The sequence below is a fragment of the Poecile atricapillus genome, chromosome 4 (assembly GCF_030490865.1).
Source record: "Poecile atricapillus isolate bPoeAtr1 chromosome 4, bPoeAtr1.hap1, whole genome shotgun sequence".
In the NCBI taxonomy this organism is placed as follows: Eukaryota; Metazoa; Chordata; class Aves; order Passeriformes; family Paridae; genus Poecile; species Poecile atricapillus.
Genome location: NC_081252.1, coordinates 41,380,207 through 41,397,194, shown reverse-complemented (window position 1 = coordinate 41,397,194; position 16,988 = coordinate 41,380,207). Strand labels below are relative to the sequence as shown.

Sequence of the window (16,988 nt, the reverse complement as noted above, 5' to 3'; positions counted from 1 at the left end):
AGTGAAATTTCCAAAGCAGTAGTTAGGTACCTGCAAAAGACCAAAATCAAAAGGTTTAGCGAAATTTATGTGTTTTTAAAGCAATTAATAAATATGGCTATTGCTTGTGGAGGTTTGGATTTATTTTAGTAGAAACCTTAAATAAATATCACTTAAAAGCACAGTATACAGGGGAAGACAGATGGTGTAATTTATTCAAGGACTGATCTATTATTGTTTTAGAATAAAGAAACCTATAGCTTTTTAATGACTATAATCCTGCAAAATCAAAGTAGGAAAAAATTTTGCAACAAGGCAATTGTGGAAGAAGAAGGGGGGAGATACTTATCCACAACACCCATTTGCTTGTAAGTTTTACATTGTTCTATGAAAGATATAAAATCTGATATTTCATGAAGAATGGTGACATAATACTGTCAAAAATTGGTGTCAGCTAAATAAGTTGTGTTACTGGGGGTTGAGCAAATACTATAATTATGGAAACAAATTTATAGGATCGTGGGGAAGCAGAAGAGTTTGGGAGACCATTTCCAAAATGCAGTGGAATGGTATTTATTATGCCCAAGCAGTGACCTTAAGCCTAGACCTGCAGAGCACAAGGCATGTCAGTGTTCAAGCTGGCTATTACTTCAAGAAATGTCATATTTTTCATTACAAACTCATTAAAAAAATGCAGAGATAGGATTGACAGCAGGTCTGAAATGTAGAATTTGCCATCCTTCTCCAGTCCTGACTTTGAAAATGAGTTTTTGTGTAGTCTTTGATCTATTAAACATGTGTTCTTTTTTTATAGTGCCAGCACTTCAACAGGATTGATCCTTGTCAGCAGCTGATGATTAGTAGTCTTTTGAGAGAGAGTAGCTTGCTTTCTTTGGTTGACATGTTTCTACTCTGATATTCAAGTTACAGAGCGATTCCTTTCATCGTCTGTAAACAAAATAGCAAGTGTTGACACTGGCCATCAACAGAGATTGCTATGAGTTCTTTGTTTTCCCACTGAAGTCATATTGGTTCTAACATGGCACCCATAGATGGAAGGTTTGGGGTGGCTGACAGTTTGGGGTGTATATTGTGAATTTCAAGAGAAAGGGAGATGTTAGCTTCAGCCCAGCACCTTTAGCCTTCTTGGGGCTTAAGTTCTGACTAATTTTACAGGTGAAGCTTTAGGTGCCTGTGGCATCTTTGGCACCAAGATAGATGAGGACCTTTTTTGTGATCTAGGGACATGTATGTACTTTTTGATTTATTTTTTTTTTATCATAAATGCCTAAATACTTTCTTGAATTTGTCCTTTATTAATTGTTAAAATGTTAATTCTTTAACAGACAGTAGCAATACACAGCCTCTTAGGCAGCTCTGGGTAGGAAGATGAAGATTAAAATAAATGGCATGATCAGCTGTCTCTTGCAACAGCCCCCTTTCAGTTAACACCTCTTCTGGATGGCTCATTTTTACAGCTGGTGTGGAAAGGCTGTAAGTAAGAGAAGAGGCTTTTTGGACTGCATTTGATTCTAATGTTTTTCTCACCTCCATTTTTTTAGCTTTGGATCTACACAGTATGCAGAATAAGAAGATAGGTGAGAAGAAGTTTTCACTTGCCTTTGTAGTATTATTGTGAGTCCTTCAGCAAGAAGACCTCAGGGAATTTTTAATTTCTGGTTTCAGAATGAAGTTGATATTTTACAACATTGTCTCATTTAGTGGCATAACATATGGCAAAATAAAAGCTGCATCACAGAGAGAACCAAATATTCTTGGCTCCAAAGTCAGTATATTTTGGAGCCTAACATAGTTAATCTTTGGCTTCTGTGATGTTTGCCCATTCCATGGCCTATATGGAATTAGCCTACCATGTTAGGTAAATTAATTCAAACATTACTGATTTAAATTAATGTTTCTCACTTGACTGTGCTTTGCATTATGGGCAGGAAGCTGGAGTGCCACTGATCCACCTCACCCGGGTTTTAACCTCATTCACTCAGCCAGTTGCAAGTCTTCCTCATAATGTATTTTTATGTCTCTTGTAAAAGCACCAAGCAGAGACTTGTCATGCCTCAGCTTGAAGAAAAAGATGCTTTTCTAGCTCTGTCATGGTGATATCATTTAGCTGATACCAATTTTAGTGGATGGAAAAAACCTTTCTGTTATGAACACTAGCCATGGGAGTCAGCATATGACATAAGATTGCAGAATAAACTTTTAACTCTCATCCCTACTATTGACTATGTAATTTCCTTTTATTAACAACATTCTTAGGCACCAAAATATGCTTTACACAGAAAGAAAAAAAAAATTAAACCACTTAACCACTTTTATTTAGTCAAGAAGAAAACCTGACAAAGTTTAAAGAAAGGGGAATAAAAGTAAATGGATAATTTCAGTTTTTAGAAACCAAAATTATTTTTTGAAGAAAAAAGTTAAACGGTTAAAGGAAAATTTAAAAACAGCCTATAATGTAAAATAAAATTAACAATTTTGTAAGGAATTCAAATTGATGACAAAAGATTCACAGCACAAGTATTGTTTTATTTAGAGGCATCTATTTTGTAAGAACCTGTGACATTTTTGCTTTTCATGAAGGAAAAGATTAACTGTAAAAACTGCAAAAATACTAGGTTTAATTACATGAATTTTAATTAATGAGGTGGTTGCACTGCCTGCTAGAGAAATAGCAAAGTTAGTTGGTCAAGCTAGTTGAAATACCAAAAGCCTAGCTCCTGTGGTACCACAATCCTCTGGAAGAGGTTGAATTAGTTGCCAAAAAGGAAATGTGTGTTCGGTAGACATGGTTGGAAATAACTTTTTTTTCCCGAGAAGGGAACTATACAAAGGGAAAGAGGTGCAAAATGAGGAGATTCTTCCCAAGATTCACTGATACACCTATATCAGTACATTAGGTCATCAGAAATTATGTCTAAGTATCCTTACAAAGAGGCAGCAAGTATATGCATTTTGACTTACTCTCCCCTCATAGTTTGCTATGAATTTGTCCAGAGGCTCATTTGCTCTGTCTCAGAATGGGTTGTAGGGGGTGGGTGTGAGCATTTTCTTCAGTGTAAAGTCCAGTGGGTTAGTTTTAACTGATTAACAATATAAATTGCCAGGTTTTGAACTGAGGAGTGTACCAATACACATTCCTTCCTGTTGATTTCCAGGAAGGGAGAGGGGCACTTTTTAGAGAGAGGAACCTTTAGCTGAGGAATGGAATGGGCAGCTGGAGGTGGTAACTGTTTTAATTTCTGGGGGGCAAGATTTGCTAGAGTTTGTCTGTCAGCAGGCTGTGTATGCCTGCTGTCTGACACGTTTCTGGGTTTAGTAATGTCTCTTAGTACACACATGACTTATTTTAGAATCTTCTGTAATACTCTTAATAGTTGAGTTATGTTAGGTATCCAGAGAGGACTGCAACAAATACTGTGAATAAACTTACTATGTTTCGAGCAGAACTCAGATTGAATTTACTTGTAAGCTGTTGGTCATACCTATTCCCTTCTGGGTAGAACTTTGCTGTCAGTGATTAGATGGACTGGTTAAGCAGATCAAGCATGTTCATGTGATAATGTGACAGCAGAATTGGTTGATATAAGGCTTGTAGCTGAAGGGGCATCTATCCCCATTATGAGGAGCATAACAAAGGGATACAGATTAAACATTACTATGTTATTTCTTCAAGAATGGGGAAAGTTAGAGAACTAGAATTTCATAATCACTTATATATGAGTTACTTTTAATGCTTTTAAATACATGTTATATAGAGAATGTCTGTTATGTGCAGAGAGACTGACTGATATTTAATCCCTGACCAGTAATTCTATTCTCTGGAAATCCAGACATACAAGTCTGTATACTAGAATTATTTTCTAAGATAGGAATAGTATTTTCGACTACTAGGGAAGGCAAACCACCTCAGTCAAACCATTTTGAACTCATTAAGAGTTAGCAGTAGAATAAGCAATCTTTTAATGATGTTAGAAATGAAAGGTTGCATCATTCATGTACTCAAATAACTTGGTTTTTATAGAGCCTAAACTGTGTCAGACCAAGGATTTTAATACACTGGAGGAAAAATGTACCATCATACCACCAAAAGGCATAAATTTGGACTTTCTAGAGCAGTTCAAGAACTGATGGAAATAATGTGCTATGCCAAAATATATAGAGAAAAAAATATATGCAACAAAACTTTTATAAATTTTTGTGTATTAAAGCTCTTTCAAGGGAACTGTTGTATTTCATTATTAGAGAAGACAAATGGTGTCTAAATATGTAACTGATTGGTAGAATGGGTGTCAAAAGCCAGAGCTCAGCTAAGAGGAGAAATGTTTTAAGACACTCTCATTTTTCCCTGTTGTGCCACTAAGGATGTCATTGCATTGCATTTTGAAAAAGACTTTCGGTTGAAGTCTTTGGTTGGGTTATCAGGCTATTAGCAGGAATTATAAGAACTGCAGAAATCTGAATGAAACATAACTTTGGTTATGAGTTGTATCATCATGCTGTATGCTTTGTGTAGATCCTGGATAGACGTGGCATTCAGGAAGAGAAGCTGTAAAAAGGAGATCAAAGCCTTTCATTTGTTTGGTTTACAGTCTTGTGTCATGCAGTTGGCAACACAACTCTCAGTTTTTTGTTCTGATAGTATGACTTTGTCATAATGCTTAAGTAATTCTGTAGTATTCTGAAGGATAGCAACAGGGTGCAGTAAAAAGGAGTTCAGATCTAAACCAAGTGTCACCTTTTCTGGACTCAAAAGTTTGTGTACTCTCATTTTTTATGTTTTCATTCCCTAAAACAGTAGCACAAAGTCTGTATTTCAGCTAGCTTTTCGTATTTTATGAAGAGTAGTGTTTTGGTTGTACTAATGGAGTTGAGTTCCTGTTTAGGAAAGGACACAGCAGCTGCTTGGTGCTTTCCAGTCACTTCAGCTTCTGAATTTCTTGTAGCTCTCAGGTAAATATGACTGTGCCTAAGCATAAATGCATACTATCCTTAATGATATTAATTAAAAGAACATTTAATACTTTTTGAATATTGCTTTATGGTATGTATGCCTTTTTTTGTCTGCAGTCTGATGTTAAGGTAACATTTTGCATAATGAGCAAATAAATTTTAAAATAGTTCCTCTGAGTTAAGATTTCTTCAGTTCAAATGCTTTGAATATAAAATAGTAGAAAAAATTGCTGAACATAGATCAAGGAGGAAATGACATAACATTCAGTAGCTTTAGATAAGTTGGTAAAATTTTGAGGATTAGCATTTCATCCACTCATTGAAGTACAAGTCAGCTGGTCACTAAGCAGGTAATTTTTCATACTGAGTTAGACATTTCCTTTTCAGTAGCTCATGCTTCTCTTCTTTTGAGTCCTTCATGATGCATTATATGCTTACATCAGAAACTCAGTTCTAAAACTTGATTTCTTACTGATTTAATTTTAAACTCTTTGTCTCAAGGGTATTGCTTTACAAATTTCTCCTGGTTGGTTGCCTATAATGTATAAAATAATAAATGCTTCAAAGCACCTAAGAGTTCCTGTTCTTCTGCCTGGTGTCTTAAAATCTTGTACCTGTTATTCGACAGAAGTTTCAGAACCAGGATCACTATCAACTTGTCTATACTTAGCCATCTCTTATGTGTGGAGAAAGAGATGCAGGTGAAGTGTCATACAAATAACTCCTTGTACTGTATTTCGTCTTTATCTCATTTTTAAAGTAAACATTTTCAATTTCAGACATTTATATGCATCTCCAAAATACAGAAGAAAACTTTTAAGACTAACTGTAATGAAACTTGTGCTGTGAATGCAATTAGTCTTTTACATCTTCTATCATTTAGTTTAGATATATTACTTTAAAAAATATAAATAGAAGGAAGTATGTTTTCCAAAAATAACAACACAGCATGCACGACAAAAAAATCATATTTCTAGGGGTTTTATAGACTTTGGTGTTAAAAAAATGCCTTCAAAGACTAAACATTCTATCAGTTGTGTTAATTTTCTAGTGTATCTTGCCTTACTGAAAATTAAACACACTGGTCTTCTAAAGGATAGATGAAAAATTGCCAGAATAAAGTAGTTTATGAATGTGGTTATGTAATTAATCATAGATGATAGAGCATAGTTTTGTTTGTTTGTTGGTTTTGTTTTGTTTTTGTTTTTTTCTAAAAATTACTTTATTAGGTTGAGAGTAAATTGTACACTAGGTTTTGGACAGTTTGAATTAGCACAAACAGGTGCCACTACTAAATACTTTCTTTCTGCACTTGCCTGCTACACAGCAAAACACTAAAGGCCAGGCTACTTTATCTGAGCTCTGCAGTCTGAAATGAACCCCTTCATAGTCATTATAAACAGCAGTACTGCTATCTTGATTATACAGATTATATTCTTGAGGAATGATAGCTGATCAAGCTACATTAAAAGGGAACTCTAAGACCATAAATTCCAGCATTCAAAATTCCTTAAGTGGTTTTAGAATTAAAATAGTTAATTTCTATAAATGGGGAAGCCTATCAGAGGAATTACATTGTTCTCATATTATTTGCTGGGAGTGAGTGTGCTAGTATGTCAAGGTAAGGTTATCCTTGTCTGTCACCACATTACTATCTTCTTAAACAAAATAAAAATCTAAATATTGTTAATCTGCAATGTAGCTTGTTGCCATTTTCTTGTCTTTTCTTGTGTGCTATGATAAAATCCTAAATGCTAAAATAATTTTACAGCCTATCTCTTCTGCTGTTGACATTAAGTGAATGAACAGTCAAGATTTCATTTTATTTAGGTTTGTAATCTGAATTTTGTATTAAAATAAAGTTTATTAAATACCTAATTAGTTATTCTTTTCACCAGGATATCTGAGTGGTTTTTTTAACAGCAATGAAGTTATCTTCCGAATACTCCCCATTTTACTAGGGGAAATGAGGCCAAGAAATTTCATTCCCAGAAGTCAAAACTACATGGGAAATGCAAATATCCAGATTAAGCCACTGCTCTTTTCAAGTGTTTTGATATCTTTATAATGTTGTACATTTTTTACATATGGTGCATTTCCATTTGGAAGCTCTCATTATTCTGCAGTGCTGCAAGATCTGACTCCAGTTATTTCACATTGCCATGCAATAGAAAACATGGGACACTTACATCCCGCTTTTTTTCACTCCTTCATGGCATCGTATTGACCGTCAGATCCTTTATTTATTTACCTATGCTTCTATTTTCTGGTTTCCATTGCAACAGCTGTAGCTTTCTGCTTCTGGTTTTCCAGTCTGCATGGGCTTCCTCTCAGCTATTCTGTGTTCAGATGTCAGCATTCACTTTGTTGGCTCTCCCAAAATGCCGTGTGGGCGTTAACTTCCAAGCAGTTGCTCAGTTTTCACGACTGGGTGCCTCATAGCATGGCTTTGCCAACAAGCTGTAATGGTAATTTCTGTAGCACTTTAGAACTTTTAGATTAGGATAGACTTGGTTCTGTGCGGCTGGGAGAGTTTCCAGCTAAGCTGACACATAAGAGTTATAGAGATCTAAAAAAAGAGGAAATATTGTGAGAGTAATTTTGCCAGCTTCTGATGAGTATGCGTGAACTGGAATTCTCAAAACTAATGATTTAATGTAGTTTTTCATCCTTATGTCGTTTATTACTGATGAGGGAAATTTTTAAAAGGATACAAGGCAAGTTTTGATGCAGAAATAACCTTCCTGTTCAATTTTCATGTTCCTAGAAGCAGTTTTACAAATCTGTGTGGTTATTTGAAACATCACTTACAAAATACTAAATGCATACATAGCCTTATTATTGTAGTTTTAAATTTACTTTTTTTTGAACCTTAACAGAAAAATTCAACTTGAAGAAAACTATCTAACAGCTTAGGAATTTATTTTGTGATTTATCTACTGCAGTTAAAAGAAGCAGGGAAAAGTATTGTAATGGGAAGATGAATTCTGAGCACTGCTAACTCCTGCTGTTATTTATGGTAATTGCTATTTGGAGTTTTGCCTCTACAAAGAAAGATAATTCTTTTCGCTAAAAAAATGTGGGAGAAGTCCAGATGAGAAAGCAGGCATTAGATGGCACAATATGAAAAAAAGAGGAAAAAGGATCAGGTAAAACACCGTATGGAAGAAAAAGCTTTCCATAACATAATTATGGTTTATCCTTGTTCTGCATGGTAAATTTATAAAAGAGGTCCATAAGATGGTTGGGAATTTTGTGGACTGATCAAGTTAAACTTAATAATACTAGCACAAATATGGAAGAAGTAAGAAATTCCAATATTGGGTGTGTTACTAAGGAAAATATCATTTCTATTAATGATTGAAACAGAGATTGGCAGTGGTAGCTCAGAACATAATGCCTTTTATACTTGTGGAAAACATGACACCTCAATTCAGTGTTGGATAACAATGTGCCAAATATAAAAAGGGATTTTCATTTGGCATTTTAAGTACTCATTCCCGCTTCTAATAATGGTATGAGGAAAGCAGTTCCTATTCTGGCTGGATGAGAAAATGTCTATAAATGAAAATTAGTAAAAAATTGTATTTTTTTTTACCAGCTAGTATAGTTTACAGTGCAAATTCCTCTTTAATGGTGTTTTCTAGTTGTGGTTGACTTTTAAGTGGATTAAATATTTTCAAAGAAAAATATGTAATGCCTTTTTATTTCAAGACAAGCACAATTCACTTCCTGTCTGTTAAAAATCTTGATATTTATTTCCAAGAATATTTCTATTTATCATCTTGTCTTCATTTATGTAGGTTTGTTTGAATTTAGCTTCCAGAAAACATTATAGCTTCTTACTCTAATAAATTAGTCTGAGAGTCAGATGATGAGGTGCCTTATTGTTTCCCCTTTCCTTTCAGGTTTTATATTATAATGATTAATATCTGCTATTCTGTTCATTGAAGTCAGGTGATCTTTGAATGCAGTGACATTTAGATCATGCTCTTTTATCCTGATGGGCTGCTGCCAACATTTTAAAATGTTTTTTTCTAATCACCAAATGAGAGAATCCTGGGTAGAAGAGAAAAGTTTTGGATTACTTTGGGTAGAGTATTTTAAGTTACAATTCAAGACACTTTTTTAATTTAGAAGGAAGTATAAAAGTTTAGAGCAGGACCCTTTCTTGTGCTGCCATGATTCTATACTTTAGGATTGTAGTTCACTTAGAAATCTGGTTCTGTCATGCAGCTCCTTAGTTTGTATCATGTTGCAACTCAACAATTTACTGAGCAATTACTCACACTAATGGAACAACTTGTGAGTGACTGCTGATGACTGTGAGTAATAGTTTTATGGTATATAAGTAAGTTAATTCTTAAAAAATCAGAGGAATTTAGAGTCCCCTCTCTAAAACTGGCCAGCAAATAAATCCTGTCATGGCATAGGTTTAAAATAATATGTGTCACAATGAAATACATATAATAACTATTAGAAATTTTCCATGTTGTATATCTACCATTGCATTTTAATTATTTTAATTTTAGGTGCTCCAGGTTTTATGCATAAAAACATCTAGATGTTTGATTCATATCACCTGCTCTGAATACTGTTTTTTGTATAGTGCTGAAGTCTTTGCATATTAAATACTTTCATTCAGCCTGGGTAAAATAATGAGAGAGACTGTCAAAGCTGGTATATATTAAATCTCTGTTTATATATTAATGTGTACTTCAATTATTTACTGATATGATTCTAGGTTTTTTAAGGAAAGAATATTAGTCTGACATAAAATGAAATATGAGAAAAGAGCAATTGTACTTAAGCAGCAGGAGAACATATTTTAGCAAAAACAGATTATCTGTGTTACGTGGTTTAGTATATGAATTTCCGGGGTTTATAATAATACTTTCAAAAATGTATTTTAAACATGTAAATAAATGAGTTAGAAATGCAGAATTTGGAATGCAACAGACCTTTTAAGTGGAACAAGTACAATCCAGGATCTTGGAACCTGCTGTCCCACATGAATATCACCGGGCTAGCAAGAGCAGTAGTGAACTCAGTACTATGTACAGTATAAATAATCGTCATATTTTGAGCAGCAGGCATCATGACCAGCTGATATTTTCTTTCCTCGGGACCAGTTGTTCCCAAGAGTGCATGGCTGGAGCCATATGATCTTATCAACACATTTGAGAGCCTGACCCAAACACTGACAGAGATTTTGCTGCAGCAATGACTGTCATAGAAGAAAGTCGCCCTTTTGCACAGCAGTTATCCAATGTCTACTTTACTATACTTTCACTTTTTTGTTTTAAACTTTTTGTGAAGATCAGCCTGGCTATACTTAGTCATTTCTACATTGTGAAAGGAAACCGTAAGGAAGCAGCAAGGATAGCTGCTGAATTTTATGGAGTTCCTCAAGGACAAGGTATATTTGTACATACTCTGTTATCACTACTGTTTGGGGATTTTGTTGTTCAGGTAATTACTTATCTGCTAGCCTCTTTTACATTCAGTTTTTTAAATTATATGTGAGTGTTTTTGGTTTTTTTCTGTAGTTGTTGTGTTTTGTATAACAAAAATTATCTGTTGTATAATTATCTGTAATAATATAATAATAATTATTATATTAATATTATAATACTGTAATAATAATACCTGTAGTGTAATTATCTGTAGGAGTGCTGTTAGATTTTGTGAAATTTTTAGTTTTTTAATTTGGTTTTTTTTTTTAGATTAATATTAAGTTCAAAAAATTCAGAAAAATGGAAATATGACAGCCAGTTTTCTATTAGGATAGAGGCCTATATTTAAGATGGCTGTATAAAAATAAGATTGCCAAATACTTCCCAATACAGGACTTTTTTCCCAATTGCTCCTACTGTTCCCCAGCTTACCATGCATAGTTGAAATTTTCCATGTTTGGCATATGATTATTTTGCACCACTCTAGTGAAACTAGTCCAAACATTTGTGAAAATTATGTCTTGATTAAGGTAAAATTTTCTTATAGTGATTTCATTTGAGAAGATATAGTCCTCATGTAGTTTGAATAAATTGTCTCTTGGCACCTATCAGGAGCCTAAGTAACACTTTGTCAGGGCTAGCTTTTTGGCATGTGTGTGGAAACTCTTCAAATTTTACTGTGTTGAAAGCTCTTGTGAAAATTCCTTCTGCTGTTCACAAGCAGAACTTTAGCAGAACTGTTGCCCCAAACTCATCTGTAGTGATGCACCATTTTCATTCAATTGTTCTTTTGCATTACAGAACACTCTTTCTTCTAAGCTGTGGCTTGCTGGTACATGACTGAGCCCTGATTTTGCTCAGCTTGGGATCCCTGCTACCTCATTTGTCTTTGTTGTTGTCCCTTGTGTTCTGGGATGGCATCAAGCTGAGTTAGGCAGTGGAACAGAAAGACTTGTCTTGCCTCTTATTGCCTTTACTCCTCATCCCTAAGTACCACATATGTGAAGACATAACCCAAGTTAAATGTAATGGGAGAGACTATAGAAATGAGCCAGAAACGGCTTCAAACTCAAAAGATTTTTTCAATCTTCAATGTTGGGACTAAAGTTAGATATTTTGTGTGAGGGTGTTAAAATTTGCAATCCAGAAAGAAAGGCTTAAATCCTAAAGTAGGAATTAGCTTACTTTGCAGAAGATTTACTTGAGATGGATTTATACGATGTGTTTTCTGCACAAGCTCTGAAACTCAGTGTTTTTTACATCTGAGCCTGTTAATGACACAATTTGAACTATTATGCGTGTGTGTGTGTGTGAGTATATGTGCAGATATATAAATGTGGGAGGCTGTGGGTATGTATGTATAATATTCACTACAGTAGGATAGGAAGAGCACAGACAGGAATACTTTCAGGTAATGGGGAAGGCCTTACTTGAAATAAAGATTTTTTTTTTTTTTGCCAGAAACTGCTGGATAGCTCTAAGACAGCTCTTTATGGGAAGACTGACACACAAGCTGGGGACAGAAGGAAAGAGACTTGGGAGAAACTGGAGTAAAAGGGATAACATGCATGGGGATGGAGAGTAAAATAGTGTCTATGGTGTTACCTGTTGCAGAACCCAGGAACCTGTAATTCAGTCATGTTTCAAAAGTCTCATCTATTATACATAAAGAAATATATTATTAAGCATTCTAGTAGCTGGCCAATGCAAAAGATGAAAATCTATCACCCTTACAGTTTAGTGTTTTGGTCATGTAGCAGAGTTTTTTATTGATTTAAAGGATCAAACATATGGTAGATTTTATAGTTTTCTGCTTGTTTTATTAAAAGAAAATAGTTAATTCAACTATTTTGTGCTAAAATTGTACTTTTTATGTTTCAACATCAGTGTGCCTTCATTTTTCACTGTCCAGCTTGCAGTGGTTGGTTCTGGATTTATAAGTTGTAAGCACATATTCATACATAATCTGCTATTCATCCGTTTGTTGTGACTAACAGCAGCAATCATTACTCTTTGGGATGAAAATAATTCTCCTCAAAATTGTTATCTTTTCTTCATTTAGTTCTATGCCTGTGGAAGGAGACATGCTTGTGTCTGAACCCATAGCATGTTGTGGGATTTGATTTGTTGGTGGTGGTGAAACACAGGGATGCCTCGGTAGAGTTTATAAAATTCATGTAACAAAATATCCTGTTAAAAGTGATATCTAAAAGATGTACAATAAGGAATATGAAGCATGAAACAGCTTGAAACATTACATTGTAAAATTAAATACTGAGTGTCCTCCTAATTAGTGATCCATTCTGTGTTTTTTCTCAAGTAGGAGAAAAACCTTGGCAAAAAAAACCAATGCAAAGAACCACCAAAATAGATAATTAGCCTAGCGTCTATCATTAGCTAATTGAAGTTTATAGTGTTTCCATAAGTAATTCAAATTAGAGAAAATGTTTCTTTTCATTTTCTAGTTTTAACCTGATTACATACTCTCAAAATTCTGTTAGCACTGGTATTTCAGGTTTGCTTTTAAAAAAAAATTAATTACTTATTGCCATTGTAATGTCTTAGCTAGGATAGAATGCTATAATTTTGAAGAAAAAAAACCAAACCTTTGGAAATAATGTGCTACTAGGCACCGACATTATTTCATACTTTCTAAATTGACCCCTTAAAATAAGCTTAAATAAGTTTAATTGACTTAAAATAAGTGTTTTAGGAAGTCTGTTTAATTGAGGATGTTTCAGGTACAGAGCAGTAGTTTTTGGTGGATCTCCTTTCATCAAACTGAAGGTGTAGAGGTCAGTTCAGGAATTGAGGCCCAGGGATCATACATTTCAAGGCTGACTTGCTTAGGTTTGTCACTTTTTCTTTACTAAACATAAGGAGACAGCTTTGCCTGTGTCATCTCCTTTATGTGGTCTTGTTGCTAAGTGTTAGTAGTGAAATGGGTCATACTTTGTTCCTTAATATTTCAGGAATATTTTAAGTTTCAGTAGTCAGCAATCTACACTCCATCTATCCTTTGGATCTCATGTGTATATGAATGGAAGGCTAATGTCACAATAATTAATTAGAAATTATACTGTTTATGTGGCATCGAAATACAGGAACTAGATCAGTGTTCAGCATCAGCTAAGCCCAAAATAGTGCATGTAAAAGCTCTACTAATTATAAGGCACATTAATTTGTTTAAGGAAATAATGTCTGAGTAAAACCTTTGTGTATAGCTGAAAGGTACCTTCAGAGGTGAATTGAATGCTCTAGGATCAAATATACATGAGTTGTCTGGCAAATGTTTGGCTAACCTGTTTTTAAAATGCTTAGTAATAGTAATTTCTGCGGCATCCTTATGCAACCAATTGCAGTTTTTACTGTTCTCATCACTAGACTGCTTCCCACTTCCCCCAAGACTGACCTAAATCTTTATTTCTGCAAACTAAATACATGAAATATAACTATTTCTCTCTGTGTATGAGAAGTAATCAATTTAAGGACTATTATCATGCATTTTCCTACTTCTGCTGTTTTCTTTCTTTTTTTAGAATAATGTAAAAAAGATTTAACTTTGTCTGTCCTCCTAAGTCTTATTTTCTAACACCTGGAGTTACTGCAGTTGCTCTCTCTTGGACTTGTGCCAGTTCATAAATAGTTTACAGACATCTTTACTGATGTCTAATTTCCCATGTTAAACAGAGTGCTCCAGCTGAGACTTTATGAGTGTAACCGGGGGAACTATTAGTTGTATACAAGTGGAACACTTATGTCATGTGCCATGTGTATGGCACCCTATGTAATACCCCCTGGAATGATGCTGCCCCTCAGCAGTAAAGTATTTTGGATAGAGTCTGTGGCCTGTAAACCACATGTTAAAACAAAGTCACTGTATTGTACATTTGCTTTTTCCTCTCTTAGTACTGTGTACTGGCCTTCAGCTAATTTCATGCTGTCTTGGAATCAGACAATTTCTCCGTTTTACTTGTCTGTTTTGAATTGTTTCCCTCTGAGCAGTTGTAGCATCTACAGTTTAGTATCATCTACTACTTGCATAAAAATAAATACTTTATTCTATCATTCACAATGTTAGAAGCTTGGATAGCACCAAATGCAGGACAGAACTCTGCAGTCTTTTACATTTGCTTAAAGTGAAGACCTGTGTCCTAATAAGTTATTGGAGTTTAATACTTTTTTTTCAGTGAAGTCAGTGTTATTATTACCATAAAAAATGAAATGAAAAAAGGATCCATTCTATTATAAAGGTGTCATTTGCTGGGTTATTTTTAACTTTGGCACTAATTTTGTAAACACTTACTCGTATGCACTTGCCCCATTGATTTGAAAGGACTGATTAGTTGTTTGGAGCCAAGTGCTTTGCAATCAGGGACTAGAGTTGTGTTGAAAATAGGTTGTGGTGACTAGTGTTTATTTATTGTGTTGAACATTTATATATTCATTGCATTTAAAACTTTGCAAAAGTCAACATTTTGTTCTTTCTTAATGGATAAAGTCATAGTGAGTATATGTTTGTTCCATTTTAAAATTCTGTGCCCGACAAACTGATGCAGAAGAATAACCTAGCTTGAAAATTAACTTTGGGTATATTTAGCTCCTTAGCAAACTATGTGTAATGACAGTGATCTGCACAGTAACATTTCTTCTCTCATGGTATTTCCGGATCTGTGAAGAGTTTATAACTCAGCCTTTTCCACAGCTGTTGCTGGATGAATGCTGGAGGGTCAAAAGCAGCTTTTAGACTCTTCCTACTGTACCAGCTAACTGGTCATATCATGAAAGTGCTCTGTGTATAGAAGCACTGGGTTGGAGCTTCAGATGAGTTTTATAGTTTTATTGCTTTGGGATGAGGTAGAAGTGCTGTGGTATGAGGTGATTTCAGAGTTTGTGTGTCAAATCTAAAGAATTAATCAATTATCAGATATTTTGGGTCTATAAGATATAAAGTCTGCCAACAAATACTGGTTAGATCTTGGTTTGTATGAAAGAGCCTATTCTTCATTACTACAGATAACTTTATAGAAGGAGGCATAATTCCCACTCAGACTTTTTTATAAGGCAGAATGTGTCTATTTTATCAAAAGTAAACTTGATATTCAGCAATTGTCAAAATGTATTTAGGTACAAGCAGAAAGTGATAGAGGGGAACCTTCTTATGAAAAAAAAAAAATTGCAGAGGTTAACATAGCATAAACAACAAACAGCTAGTAACATACATATACAGATACCTGGGGTCTGAGAGACAAGCTACATAGCTCTGACAATATAAAATGACTTGTCTTAAATTTCCTATTTTTTAATGATGTTACCTCTCTTCACAAAAATTTGTATAAAATTTCACTTTTTCTATAAGTATATAAATTAAAGTTATTTGAAGGCAGAAATTGTCTTTATAGTATGCTTCTTTAAATACATGCAGAACAGGAGAGGTGAATATGCCCTGGTTTCTTCTAAGCTTAAATAAATTTACTCTTGAATAACTGTAGCAAATTCTAAGCTACCCATCTTTGCTGTGTCTGCCTTGGAAAGCTCAGTACACTAGTTAGGCTAAATTAAGCCATTGACAGTGGTAGTTCAGTCTACTGGAGTCTCCATCTTCTTCCAGAAACAGGTAAATACTATGAAGTTTTCTGTTACCTTTTTTTTCTTGTACACTGAGAACTACTTGAGTAGTCCCAAGAGACTGGTCCTTAAAATACAGCTCATAAATAGGCAATAATGCTGTGTTTCACAGTCGGAGATCTACTGTTTGGAAGGCTTGTAGTGAATGATTAGAGGAAAGTTTTCATATTTATTTTATCTGAACAAATTGCAATTGATAATGCCACTCAGCAGCAGTTGTTAGGTAGGGAAGATCAGCACGAGACATTTTCTCAACTTGCATTCCACAGAGATCACAATTCTATTAATAAAAGCCATACAAGACCTCTCTCAGCTTCCTGGATACAATAGAGATTCATTTAGCAATGACAGGAATATCGTATGGCATACCTATTCACCATACCACTTCTGTAAGGCACCACATTTAGCATTTGTCTTTCATTTGCAGCACATAAGCTAATGGTGTAAAAATGCTTAAGATAGTGTGAATATTCTTTTTTGAAAGTTTAGAAGGGGGGCTTTTTTGATGGAGCTCATCACTTTCTCTTGTATGCCAAATAACTTTGCCTAGTATGACAAATGGCTGCCAAAGGAGAGTCATACTTCAAAATAAAGCCAATAAGGCACTTTTTTTTGAAGGAAGAAAATAACACCACATATTAGAAAAAATACCTGAACATTATTTTTTGAAGAACATATTCTACCTTAAACAGGTTTTGCTCAGAGTTGTCTGATGCAACTAAATCGACATGGCCAGAGCCCTGACTGACTTACAGCTACAAAAATCAAGAACATCTGTTGGCAAGCATGTTACTTTTAATTTAAATTTTTAATTTTTTACATCCCTTATCTTAAAGAAAATTTCTGAGGCCACAGAAACTCCTAGAGAATATGTATGCTGGAGCCTATTTGCGTGCTTGCCTGACAGAAACTGATATAGCCTGTCATATGGATTTGTTTGTGGGGTTTTTTGAC

The 16,988-nt window shown here is 34.5% G+C and overlaps 1 protein-coding gene across 4 annotated transcripts in view; it reads left to right on the top strand.

The window, feature by feature from the left end:
• The window catches only part of ASB5 (ankyrin repeat and SOCS box containing 5), a 40,338-nt gene that overhangs the window by 1,930 nt on the left and 21,420 nt on the right, over nt 1-16,988 (top strand). Inside the window, exon 1 of one of the 4 annotated variants that reach the window (XM_058837429.1) lies at nt 10,079-10,369. The exons of 1 other annotated variant lie outside the window; for it this stretch is intronic. In XM_058837429.1, the coding sequence (XP_058693412.1) occupies nt 10,174-10,369 (196 nt within the window). In that variant the 5' untranslated portion in view covers nt 10,079-10,173. Of the gene's footprint in view, nt 1-10,078; nt 10,370-16,988 lie in introns of those variants that run through there. 2 more of the 4 variants (XM_058837427.1, XM_058837432.1) reach the window with 2 other exon arrangements.